Here is a 14,552-nt window from a genome sequence, read left to right on the forward strand (position 1 = left end):
AAAAAATAAAAAAATCTAATATTCATGCAATTCTATTAATAAGAGATTAAATTAGTATAAAGTTAAAAAAGAATTAATTATAATTTTCAGTAAAAATAAAAAAAAACATATTTAATTGTAATAATGATAATAATAATCATACTTCAACCGCTACTACTAATATTAATGATAATATTAATTCAAATAATAATACTAATTCTAATATTAATAAATTTAAAGTACTAGTAATATTAATATTATTAACAATACAAATAGTATAATAATATTAATAATATAAAAAAATAATAATACTAATAATAATAAATATAATAAGGTTTAATAGTCAATTTTGTCCCCCAGTCGTTGACAAATCTCAATTTAGTCCCTCGTTTTAAAAGTGTTTGAAATATATCTCATTTCTAAAATTTTGAGTCAAATTAGTCTCTTCCGTTAAATATAAACAAACCGCGTTAATGGTTTGATGATTTGGCAGAGAACAATACTAACATGTTATTTTATAAATATATTTGTGCTGATGTATTAGTAAATTAGAAGTTGACTGTGAAAGAGTAAAGACCCCTCATCATCGTCTTAATATTGTCTTTTTTGTTCCGTTTCATTTATCCAGTTGTTTTTTATGTTGCTAACGGCAATGGTTTCCATCTCCATATTTTCGAATTCGCAAACATTTTTTTAATCGAGTGTTTCCAGTGGTGTCATTCACGGTATTGATTAATAAAAACCCTAAATTCAAAATTTCATTTCAGTTCCATTGGACAGATGAAAAATTGGTTTGATTTAATTGCAGAGGAACGTAGAGGGAGCTGAAGAGTTGTTCGCATTTCGGAGGGGAAGTTAGTGGTGAAGGAGCGAACGATTATGACAGGAATACAGGAGAACGTGGTGGAGACATCCACGGTAGAAGGAATGTTTCTAGGAGTGGATATGGAGAAGGAAGATATCAGTGGGTTCGTTGGGAACCTTGAGGTGCAGAAAATGGGGGACAAAGGGGCGAAATCCCTTACCTTTATGCCTTTCACTTCGACGGTGATGCTATCGAAGGCTGAAGTGAAGCAGATGAATTAGGGCTCAGGACAAGTTGCGATTTGTGTTTGCGATTTGAAGAGGAGAAACACGCGATTTGCTCCGCAGGACGGCGACGTTGTCGCTGACGAAGTTTACTAAGAATCGGAACCTAATGGTAGCGGCAACGACGTCATCAATTGCGCACGGAGGGAGGAACGATGTAGTGGCTGACGGTGTCTCTAGCAACGATCGGCGCCGCCGGCGACGATTTTGGTCGTCCAGAAAAAAAAAAAAACTAGAGGGCTTGGGCCTCGCCTAGAAAATATCAAGTACACCTCTAAATTTCATCTCTGCACCCATCCACTAACACGTCAACATAAAAATATCTATAAAATAACATGTCTTCTGCGAAATCATCAAACCCTTAACGTTGTTTGTTTCTATTTAACGAAAGGGACTAATTTGACTCAAAATTTTAAAAGTGAGGATCCATTTCAAACACTTTTAAATTTCAAACACTTTTAAAACGAGGGACTAAATTGAGATTTGTCAATGAAACTAGGAATAGAATTGGCTATTAAACCATATAATAATAATCAAATTACACCCAATCATTTATTATTGGTTTAAACCCTCCCTTGGTCCTCATTTTTGTATGAAAATCTCAGTTCGGTCCTCATTTTTCATCGGTCTCAATTGGGTCATATTTTTTGTAAAAATAAACACATTTTATCCTAACCGTTAACTGGTTTCAGACGGCGTTAAATTAAGACCACGTGGTGCAGAGAGAATGTGCTGATGTGTGTTTGTGCAAAGAGTGTTTTGATTGTGCATTTGTGCAAAAAGTGTTTTGATTGTAATCATTATATATATAATTTTATTACTTTGAAAAGTTAAAAATATAATATATGTGTTGAATTTATTTAAATTTAAAAATAATATATATTTTTTAATGAAATTCATACAAAAATAATATAGATAAATAATTAACTATTGTACATCAACTGATTAAGCAAACTTTTTAAGTATATATTTTTTTTTAATTTTCTGAGCTTTCCTTTAAAAATAAATTTATATAAATAAAAAATATAAAAGATATCGTAATTGACTATAATAATATTATTTTATCATAAAACAAAACATCACATCTTATGTATTAAAGATTTATTTTAGTATTTTTAATATAATATTATTAAATTATTTCATTTTATAGAACTTAATCCTAAATCGTTGGAATAAAAAAACTTAATAGAAGTAAAAGTAATTTTATTAAAAAGTTTATATGATTAAATATTTATATAGTCTTAAAATCCTATCTAGTTAATTTATGATTTTTTTTATATGTTGATTATTTTATTTTAATAATATTAAAAAAATATATTAAAATAATATATTGATTTAATTAATAATCCAATTTAATCATATTCACTAGTGAACTAAATTATTTTAAATTTAGTTTTTTAATTTTAAAATTTTTATAAAATTATGTGTATTTTAATTGAATATTAATATACAAAATTGTTTATATTATATTAAATTATTATATAAAAATAATAACGTATTTAATATTTTTTAGATGACTATTTAGAGAAAACATTTCTTTTTAAACTAAAATATGTTTATTATAAATTTTTTTTAATTTTTTGTCAAAATAAATTCATAAAAACATTTAAACACAAAGAAAATTAAAAAATATGTATTTTTGCAATTCTATCCAAACATAAATAATTTTTAGACTTATAAAAGATAACTTATTTTAATATTTTTTTTAAAATTATTTTATTTTAAATTTAAATAAATTCAACATACGTATTATATTTTTAACTTTTCAAAGTAATAAAATTATATATCTAATGATTACAATCAAAACACTCTCTGCACAAATGGACAATCAAAACACTCTCTGCACAAACACACGTCAGCACATTACATTCTTTCTGCACCACGTGACCTTAATTTAATGCCGTCTGAAACCAGTTAACGGTTAGGGTAAAATGTGTTCATTTTTACAAAAAATATGATCCAATTTATTTTCATACAAAAATAAGGACCAAGGGAGAATTTAAATGGCTCCACATAGATGGGTGATGATGTAATGGACAAAAACCAACCATTGCGTAGAGTTCAATGTTTAAATGGTGATTTGGTAAATTGGTGAAGGTATTTTTTTTTGCTCGGTGAAAGTTAATATGCAATGATAAAAATTCACAAAAATGGACACGTGTCATAACAGGAGATAGGAGTATTTTGGTCATTATAGTAGTTTGAATATGAAATAACAAAATAATCAAAGAAATGGACAGGTGTCACAAATATAAATAGGGATGATTGAAGTAAGTTTGAAGTGTTTTTATGATATTTTAAAATAAATCTTTGAACTTTAATTACCATGTTATGCAATCTAAGCTAAAGGGGTTGTTTTTCCTCAAAATGTAACATTTTAACACATGATAAATGTTTACATTAATATATAATTAAATGTATATTAAACATATCAATGATTTCATCTTCAGTAGACAAATTTATGTATTTTTGGATATAGTCTTTGGCTCATTTAGTGAGTTGCTTAATCACTTAACGAATACATCCCAAAGGTAACTCATTAAGCGAGTAAGTCTGTTAATTGCCTTATATGATGTGTTGTTTGAAATGTGAAAAATCGTATGAGGATATATCATACTATAAAATGATTATGGTATTGGAGGGACGTTTATGTAATGGATGTTCAATAAAAGGAACAAATGGAATAGTTAAGTTGTAATAGGATGAGATTTGTGTATTGTATGAATATTGTGTTCATAAAGAGGAATGATATATATATATATATATATATATATATATATATATATATATATATATATATATATATATATTGGTTAATATAATGTTGTGCATTGAATAAGGTTTCTTATTGTGAAATTATTTTAACTCTCTTAAATTTGCAAACTTGTATATAGAATGATGTTTAGGTTATGAGAGTTGAATAAGGTTTCTATAGTGGGATTTAGGATAAGAGATATTTCTTTTTGCAAGTGAACTAACCATGTTACGAGGAATTGAGACTTGGTAAATTTGGGTTAATCATTATTCATTGATTACATGTCATGTGCAATTTGAAATGTGTGGACATGTGGTTTTTGTTTAATCGTTGCGGTATTATAACATGTGATGGTATAAACTATCATTAGCTTATCCTATTTTTCGTGTTTTGTTGTGGTTTATCCATTAGTTATTATCGTATGTTATATGTGTGCATATGATAGTTCAAATATGATGGTTTTGAAATAGTAAGATGGTTGATGGACGAATAAAATATAATTAATGCATAAGTATATAATTTTGTATTATATAGATCCTCCACTTGTGTAAGAACTTTATATTTTGAAAAATGTATCATTGAGATTTGTGAAAGTATGTAGATACATTATCTATGTTTATATGATTGTTTATTACTTCAATACCTAACTTGTATTAGTTTTAGTTAGTAGTGTAAACCTACTAAATTAAAATAGGATAAATATGTTTTTAGTTTCTTAACTTTCAATTAAAATTTGAATTAATCTCTTCTCCAAATTTTAGACAAATTTAGTCCTTCATCTTTAGAATTGCATCAATTTATTTCTTGTAATCAAATTTTGTAAAGTTTATTTGAGGTTTCAAATACGTTTTTCAAGTAATATTGAATAAAAAATGTGTCAAATAATGTAAACAACTCAAATGTTATCATAAAATATATTTGAAACATTAAGTAAACTTAAAAAAAATTGATTAAAAATACTAAATCCACACATTTATGAAATTGAAGAACTAAATTGAATCAAAATTAAAAACAAAACAAATAATTTTAATTTTCACTAAAAATTAAAAAAAAACATAAAAAAATAGTCATCTAATCCAATTTTATATCACAAAGTTTGAAAAAATTAATACATGAATTCACTTGAAAAATATATTATTAAATAGTCAACCATAATTTATTATTAAACTTTAATCTAATAATAATAATAATAATAAATATATTATTTTTAAATTATTTATGGTCCTTTAAAATTTAAGCAAATTTTTAAATATTTATTAATAAGAATGATAGATGGGAATGTTTTGTATAAAATAGGTGTAACACGTAGATGATTTCACTATAACTTTGTATATATTTCTAATATAAATTTCAATAAAAATATTTTTCATTCGAAAAACAGTGGGCTGGTGGTGACCATGGTAACAGGTGGCTAGAGAATAGGGCGCCGCTACACTTTCCTGCATGTACCTCACATCCACGCTATCAATCTCAGCCCATGTAGCTATCTCTTTTTATTTAATTTCATTAATTTTAATTAATAATTTACTTTTACGATGTTGTTGGGGTCTCTTTCTTCTGGAACTAACCCCAATCTGCACTGAACCGTGAACTTAGCACCACCACCACCGCCACCACCGCCACCTTCTTCTCATTCTTCTTCTTCCATTCGATGGCGTTCGCTCACTGCCTGCTCGCAGTTCCCGTTGAACCCTGCGAATATCCCAAACTTCCCATATCCAACCAACCGTTGTCGATTTCCTCACACTGTTTAAACCTCTCTTCAACTCTCCGCCCCAAAACTCACAACCTCTCACTATTCGCCAGGCTCCGCAGAATCGCTCACAAAGGTAGAATTTTTCATCTTTTTTTTCTCAATGTTGTTTTTTTATTTTTCAAAAATCGCTAATTTCCGCATTTGCTTCCGGTTCAGCCAACGCTAAGCCGCAGGAACCCGAAGTCAGCGTGGCCAGTGATGCCTTCACGGAATTCAAGCATCTGCTTTTGCCCATTACGGATAGGAATCCCTACCTCTCTGAGGGTACAAGACAAGTGGGTCGCTGTGATGCACTTAGTTTTTTTTTTTTTTTGGCCTTGGCTTAATTTGTGCATTTGTTCATCAAACGCTGACTTGGGGTTGTCGTGTTTTTATTAGGCTATTGCAACCACCTCTGCTTTAGCTAAAAAGTACGGAGCTGACATTACAGTTGTAGGTATGTTATTGTAACTTGGCATGTGCTTGTGTGCATACCTACGGGTGGTTTTCAAGAGAAAGAAAAATGAGGATAACTTTTCGCTTTTGAATTAGAAGATTTATACAATTTTGTCTCAGGTCTTATCCAAGTTGAATTGGGTTACTTCTTGTGAAGGATAAGTACCAAAAAATTGAAGAATATTTGTTAGAAGGGAAAACTTTACCCTTGCTTCCCTTTTCCTCCAAATTTCCACTCCCAAGCATAAGGGTTGTTGTGTTAAATTTATGAAGGGGAAAATGACTTCCGTTACTTTTATGCATGATTTGTAGGGGTGTATTTGAATGATAACTTATTTGGGAAAGTAGTTTATTCTTTAGGCACTTTCAGATACTGTTTCTTTAGAATTTAGCTGAAATTAAACATAAAACGCAACTGGGTTTATGTGCTTTTTATGCTTTACAGTTATTGATGAACAGCAGAAAGAGTCACTGCCTGAGCATGAGGCTCAACTATCCAGCATCCGTTGGCATCTATCTGAAGGTCTGTAGTAGCTATTTTCTCTGTTTAATTTATTACATTTTGGCTGTTGAAACCCTTCAAAGCACAATACTACGTTTTCTTACTCTGTGAACATTACTTTATAGCGTGATCATTTTGTTCGAGTGTTTTGTATGGAAAGTTTGTTATGACTATTTTATATGAATTGCTCTGAATGGCCTTTCAGAAAACTTTCCCCTTAACAGTATGATTATTTTCTTTGAATGTTTGTTGTATAGCAAGCTTGTCATGTATTGGTGATTCGTGTTTTTGTGCAATGAATGACTATTATATAAGAATTGCTGAAAATGGTCTTTCTTGAAATATGGATTTTGACTCCACCATTTTTGAACATTTGATCGATCATCCAAGATTATGTTGAATATACAGGATAGCCAGTAGAAGAGTTTCATGTAGATTGAAATCCTTATAATATAAGGGTGTTAGAGTCTTATTCTCATCAATTTTGATAACATATTCGTGCCATAAAGTTGAACTACAGTTAAGGATTTGCCAATTGTTGTTCAATTTACTTGTTGTTGTGTTTGATGATAAAAATGCAGGTGGGTTGAAGGACTATAATTTGCTAGAGAGGCTTGGTGAAGGGAGCAAGCCAACGGCTATCATTGGTGATGTTGCTGATGACCTTAACTTGGATTTGGTAGTTATTAGCATGGAAGCAATTCATACAAAGCACATAGATGCAAATTTGCTTGCCGAGTTCATTCCTTGTCCTGTCATGCTTTTGCCATTGTAATTTGCATTGTTTTAAGATAGGGAGCGGTTTTTGTTTCATCCCGTCTGTCTTCTCTCATGCAATTTGATATTCCATCGTGTTGTTTAGCATTTGCTACTCCTGTGTCAGGGATGTACATATGTGTGCTGAAGCACATCTAAGTTTTATGTCTGCGAAGGAACCGTGTTAGAGTTTTCTTCTGGGGACCAAATTTTCAAGAAATGATAATTAGGAGAGGAATTTGGATCCTCTATCTGAGCTATTAGAATGTTGTTCTGCTATTCTAAGTTTTGGATGTATCTCTGCTTGAAGATACCATTTGAAAATCTCACATCGTCAAGGGTTAGTGTTCTCCCATGTTCTCTGTTGAACATGGTTCATAGATATTGCAATTCCACTCCATATGCTTCTGATTTCTGGTTCTGGAAAACATATTATTATCAATGGTGAACAGTATCCATGTTTAAAACTTCAATTTAATACATTTCACTCTTTACTCTCATCTGTAATTGGACTTAAAATCTGAAGTTTGAATCTCATGAACCCCGTCTCATAATGAACTGTGCTAGTTTATGGAAAACATTTGGTGAGAACATTCAGCAACATTGACTTACATCTATTGCCAAAATGATGTTTACATTTTAATTAAGCAGTTTTATTTTAAACACTTAGGCCGAAATAAAAAGTGGTAGGGAAATTGCTTTTTTCCAGATTGAATTAAGTTGTTTACCAGGAAAAAAATTGGAAATTCATGAAATATAATTATCTTATAATACTAACTGATTGATCTTGTTCAAAATGGAAATTTCATAATGTTTGCCTTTCAGGATTTTGTTTGATTTTTATTTTTCATATACATGTAAAAGAAAAAGATATTATTTCATTCAAATGCATTAAATATACGTTTAATACAATTTAATGTATGTGTTTTTAACAACAAACACTGTAGCAATTGACATAAATGTTATATACAGGTCGAATTAAAGACCTATCTTTATTGAAACCTTCTGCCATAAAAAAAAAAACGAAAAACTAATTTATGATCATAAAGAAAGGAGAAACAGAAATCCAAATAACCCTAAATTATTTTCTTGACCGAGTTGGATGAAAAATGGCTGCACCAAACACGTTGTGAAACGATGAAATTAGTTGGGGCTATTTAATTGATCAATAATTAGTCGATTTGACGTTTGTAAGAGCAAGTTGTGTAACCATGGGATTGAGAAATCTACTTAAATTGTATTTTGTTTTGCACTCATAAGCAGTGAAAAAAATAGCTTAAATCTTTAAAACTAGTTATAACATGAGAAATTAACTGGTAGTTGAAAGTTTGTGATTGTTAGTTGAAAGCAAAGCACTTAAAAAGTTTACTTATTATATCATAAATATTGAGTGAAATTACAAATATAAAATAATCAAATTAAATATGTCTATATGGTGTTCTTATATAAATTTTGGATTATTTCATTGATAAAATATATTTCAGGGTATTTCAATTTTAATTAACTTTAGAGTCTTGTAATTTTATATTAATAAATAAATTATTTTAATTATATTTATTTTACTTTCAATACTTTATATATATATATATATATATATATATATATATATATATATATATATATCACAAAATTAAGTGATATATCTTTATACAAATAGTTTATTTTTTTTTCCAAAATTCTTTTATCTAACGTGTGATTGAATTTCTAACTATATTCGAATGTGAAGTAAACAAGAAAAGATACTCTAAAAAAATAAAACACAAAGTCAATTTTTTAAGAGTTTATTATTTAATTATAAACATATAAAGTCACTTTGAAGAATAAAAAGAAAATAAACATAAAAAGTGTAACATCTCCTATTAGTAAAACTTTCTACTAATTTAGATATTTCATCATTTGTTATCAAGCATAAACTACACAAGTTTGGTCACACACATGTATTATATTATTCCTCAAATACTACTAATATAAAATGTATTTCAAAATATAAAGTATTTCAAAATAAAAAGTATTTCAAAATAAAAAGAGACAAATAACATGTAATATAAAATAAGTAATATAACATTAATCATTCATGTTTAGTCTATTCTTGACCTAAATTACTTTTAGGTTCATCGCTTGCAGTATTCTTTGTTTTTTAGTAACCTATGATCTTAGAAAAAGAAAAGAAACAATCATAAAACAAGGGTAAACAAGTATATTAAAAAAATGTAGAATTAAATTCAAAGATTTAAAATCAAGCAAATCATGTAGAACTAATTCATACAACTAAATACATCATATCAATAAATCATTACAATTACTTTTAGAAGATTTTGTGTATAAAGTCAGATCCAAAAATTTTGCACATGTCATAAGGATCCCGATAACATTTTAGTGGTTCCACCAAGCTTTCTTATATGACAAGGTTAACTCACATATCTCAACCAAAAAGGGTCCATTCATAACCAATTCCCGTCATAGAAACCTCAATCAACTCTCATTATCTAAATATCTTACTCTTTGTGAGTTGAAATACCTACTAGAGTCTAAATAATCGTCTTCTGAACCCTTACTCAATACACTTAACACAAAATTGGAATATTTTCTCCCTTGCAAAACAGTTCCCAACACAAGTCATGTGGTACCCTATGTCAGCCCTTTGCACCTAGCCTACCAAGAAAGCGTTCAACAAGAGCACCTCTACAACTCCCAATAATTTAATTCGAGACTAACACCCGACAACCCTTGGATGGCACCCAACATCGAATGTATGGTAGTCCCACTTAAAGCAAGCTAAGTTAGAGGCCAATGTTAAGTGGTGCCTAACAATATTGTAGGGGCACCTAGTGGTATTCCAAAAACTTGAAATTCTTCTGAGTTTTTAATGGAGTAAATTGACTATTTCTAAGCTATTTTTCACTTAATAAGCTTTATAAAATTATAATATAATTATATCTTAGCTAAAAAAAGTATCAATTAAATGTCTCGTAGAGAAGTCTTCATTAATAAACCAAAAACCAAGGTTTAACAAGAGCAAAACACATTAAATCAATCTCACCTATCTTTAAAGCAATCTTACAAGACTAAATAGATTATCAATCACCACGAAAAAAAATCCAAATGTCATATCACTTCCAGTGTAACAAACCAATTCATAATTAAGTTTCCCAAACAATCATAATTATATACCCAAACACATGAAAGTTTTTAAAAACTAACTTCCCTTACCTGTTTAAGAGCACAACATGGTTCTTTTAACTCCAAGCACCTCTAATCACAAAGATAGACAATATATACACAAAGAAAACTTAGGTTAAAGATTTGACCATATCTAAATTATCCTATTTGAACAAAGATTCATCAAGAGCTCATAGACCATACATGCAAACCTAATCCCTAAACATGCACCCAACACAAATATCAAATGACTCTAGAATAACTTACTTTGTTAAAAAAGGAAGAAGTATAGGTCTCTTTGAAAGAGTTTTATAACAAGTTTCGATCTTCAAAAGAATGAATACATAGATAAAAGATTTTAAAGAAATGATAAAGGAAAAAAAGGAAGTTAAAAACTAACACCTTTTAAGAAAATGATAGAAGTGAATAAAAAAAGTGTTAACTAAATATTACTAGTAAAATTAAACAAATTTGAAACTAACAAAATAAACTACAAACAATAATTAGTTTTGATGTGTCAGAACAAGTTAGGTGGATTGAGATGAATAAAATTACAAAACTATATAGTAAGCATAATGACAAACTTATATGTCCACATGTCCATGTGAAAAATGAAAAAATAACTCTAATAAAGTTATTAATAATATTTTTCTTCCAAATTCGAGTCTCAACCAAACAAAAGTATTTATTAGAAATAAAAATAGTGTTAGAGTAATATATATATATATATATATATATATATATATATATATATTAATAACCTCTTTTGTGTAAGTAAATAGAAAAGCTTTGAAAAAAATATTAAAGTAGAATAAAAAGTAATAATGATATACATATAAGGTGAATGCAAATCATTCATAATTGATTAAACTTATATTAATAAAAAATAGTTTTTTTTTTCTCTTTTTACTAACACACCTTACAATGAATTTAAAGAAAAATAATGAAAAAAAATTGATTAGTGAACTTTTGTAAAATTGACATTTATTTTTTTATTAACATACAATAACATGTATATGTTGAGTTTTATTTTAGATTTTCCTAAAAGTCTCACATATATTTGTTTAAATTAAGACTTTGAATTTTTTTTTCTTTATGATTTATCTTTCTTTCCTTTTTACTTTTTTTTCCTATGGAGAGCCGATGATGATAATGGTGTTGCTACTTTGATGTTTGTGGACATTTCAAATGTCATTTTTGTAGTATGAATCAATGGTTATGGGTGTGTTGACAATTTCTTTCGATTGCATTGAAGTTTTGTGGTTGTAAGAGCATTATTGAAGTAGATATTCCTATTGTACTATTGAAATTGAACCGTGAGTGTTTTTTAGGTTTCTGATCATAATAATACATTAAATGTTTATATTAATTGTGTTTCTGATTTGTTGTGGTTTACTGTTTTGTGTATGATATCTTATGATTCCCTAATAAGTTCATGTTAGGTATGAATGAACTTTGGTATCTTAACTATGTTGACACCTCAAAATCCAACAACAGTCATCACATAAAATTTTTATTAAAAAGATAAAAAATAAATGAGAAGAAAACATGGGTTGAGGAGCTCATTGCTCATAATATGATTCATGATTCATTTGTTATAAGTTATGATGAAAAGACACTAACATGGAAGAATCGTCTACCATGTCTTATACTCCAACTTGAAAGAAGCTATCGAGGTCTCTGGGAATCTTCAGAGAGAATGACTCGAACAATCATATGGATCACCATTCCTCGAGTGATAAGATTCTCACCCAAAAAACAAATCCTTCATGAAAAAAGGTAATTATTTTGTCTAGATTTCCACTTAAGTAAGAATATCTCTCTTTTAAAGTCATCGTAAAATAAAAGTTTGGTCTTGTTATTAGTTTCACTTATAGTGAAATTGTTTTGTTTGAGCAAAAGTATGCATATTTATAAATCAAATATCTAGAATCAAACAACTTTTTCCCCACCATTTTCAACGACTATAAAAGAACAACAATCATTGTATACCTATTTTGTAATCCGTAACATTCAAATGTGTTTTTGGCTCAAAAGGAATACCCTAGACTCTAATTCGATTTAAATGTAACTATTATGAGTTTCAACATAATCAAAGATCAAATTAGTGTAAACTTGGTTCATAAGTTTCTTAAATTATCACATACAAAGAGTCCAAACTTGCAAAGATCAATTTACAATGATTTGTCATTAAAACTACATCCACTTTTACACTATTTTCTAAGTCCTTAAAAAAATATAAACCATAATTAACATCCATTACCTTAACACATATTAGAAATTTAGATTAACATATATTAATCTAAATGATTCATATTTTATAAGGACTTAAAAATAGTGTAAGAGTAGTGGTAGTTTTAATGATGACACTCAATTATTTTATTTATAAAAAGTTCAACTATAAATAATTTTGACATTAATCAAGTTTTATTCTATAAAAAATCACTATCTCTTTAGAAACCCTTTTTAGAACTTTCTTTGTCTTCTTTTTTTCTTGAGTCTGTCTTTCATTTGTTTGACGATCAGAGACCACTAGTGGACTCAAGATGAAAAGGTTTTCAATTCTACCTAATTAGTTTATTAAATATAGTAAGTTCATCTTTTGCCTTCTTCTTGGTCTTTTAAGATGTTAAAATGTTTGGATGTAACGTTAAAATGCTCAAAATGAATCCCTGTGTTCAATTAGAATTGTTAGGGTTTATTATGAACATTGATTAATGTTCTCTATGTGTAGGTAGAATAACACCTGTGTGAGGTAGAGTCTATGGAGTTTATGAGAATTGAGTCTGTGTAGAACACTTTTTGGAGTTTAAGAGCATCTATCTAGGTAGGGAAAGCTAGTTTAATTATAATGATCAAGCTTTGAATTAATGAAATTGAACTGTTGTGATATTTGCTTTTGAACTGCTGAATTGGAAATGTTGTTTATAAAACTAATTTGATTTTGTTAGGATTATCCATTTTGATCTACCTAAGGTTATTTTGAACTGAAACAAGGTATTTTAAAATAAGTAAGAGTTAAAATTGCATAAACAAATAAGTTAGATAACCTATCTCAGTCAAATCAAGGCTGGAATTTTGATATAGCGTCATGTGGTACCACAAATCCGTTGGGTGCCATGCGAAGGGCTTAAGTTAGTGAGATCCAAAGGTCAAAGGCAGTGTGCACTACCTTAGGACTGTTAGCCGCTTATATGAATGGGTTTCGGTGGTCTAAGCCACTATATTGGGACCGCCGAGTGTTAACTTGATAATGAGTTTTAGTGGGTGCTACCTGGTATCCTTGAATGCTCACTTGATAGTGAGCTTTAGGGGGTTTAACATTGGGTGTCAAGACCTTGCGTTGAGTGTCATATTCCCCTTGTTAGATGCCATATGGAATTCATTCCAAGAGTTCCTAAAGTGTAGTGTTGGGCGTTAGGGATCCTCAAATACTATGTTTTGTAATATATTGATTTATGTTCAAAATTGTTTTATTTAATCATGTATGTTGACAATAATGAATGAGTTTGATATGTAATGTGTGATGTTTGTTGTTTGGATAACAATATTGGATATTGTAGTGATTTCCAAGGAAGAAGTGCTACATTGATATTGAGTTAGGGTGTATTGAATGTTGATTTCGTAAAGAGATTATATTGACTTTGCTAGTATTTTACTCACATAAAGAAATATATATCTAGTTATGAAAGTCGGGAGAGGTTCATATTTGGACCTTCGGTAGGAGAACAAACTCATAAATACATAACTTACCTTGTCATGCTCTTTGGGAGGGATGATGTCTAACATATATATGTCCTAAGAGACAAGAGTGAGGGATAATAGACGCACAATCTCTCAATCTACTCAATACAATTTTATTTCAAAAGTAAAGTCAAATGTTTAAGCCTTGAGAGATAGTGGGTTATGAGGGCAAATTTTATGCATACATTTGATTTTGTTATACGTGATTGGCTGGTTATGATGATTAGAAAATTTATAATATTCATGGTCTCTTATATTTACACTGTCTTACATTGTTGTTTGTTGTGTTATGATTTGTCTGTATAATGATTTTATATTATATATGAAAAAATGATCGTATGTGAAAAAATTGTAAAACAATATGGTTGTTGATGGTC

The 14,552-nt window shown here is 28.9% G+C and overlaps 1 protein-coding gene across 2 annotated transcripts; it reads left to right on the forward strand.

Moving 5' to 3' along the window:
• The first annotated feature begins 5,180 nt into the window (after nt 1–5,180).
• Nucleotides 5,181–7,532, forward strand: LOC124837204 (cell wall integrity/stress response component). Of its 2 annotated transcripts, XM_088104577.1 has the most exons (6): nt 5,181–5,302; nt 5,420–5,652; nt 5,736–5,854; nt 5,958–6,015; nt 6,460–6,537; nt 7,098–7,532. In XM_088104577.1, exons 2-6 carry the CDS (start codon nt 5,475–5,477, stop codon nt 7,289–7,291), a joined length of 627 nt encoding a protein of 208 aa, XP_087960703.1. In that variant the 5' UTR covers nt 5,181–5,302; nt 5,420–5,474; the 3' UTR covers nt 7,292–7,532. The 2 variants fall into 2 exon arrangements, with proteins under 2 accessions (XP_087960703.1, XP_047168466.2); XM_047312510.2 differs by lacking the exon at nt 5,181–5,302 and having other exon boundaries at nt 5,342–5,652.
• The last annotated feature ends 7,020 nt before the right edge of the window (nt 7,533–14,552 follow it).

The sequence above is a fragment of the Vigna umbellata genome, chromosome 1 (genome assembly GCF_029865625.1).
Source record: "Vigna umbellata cultivar VRB3 chromosome 1, Vumbellata_1.0, whole genome shotgun sequence".
In the NCBI taxonomy this organism is placed as follows: Eukaryota; Viridiplantae; Streptophyta; class Magnoliopsida; order Fabales; family Fabaceae; genus Vigna; species Vigna umbellata.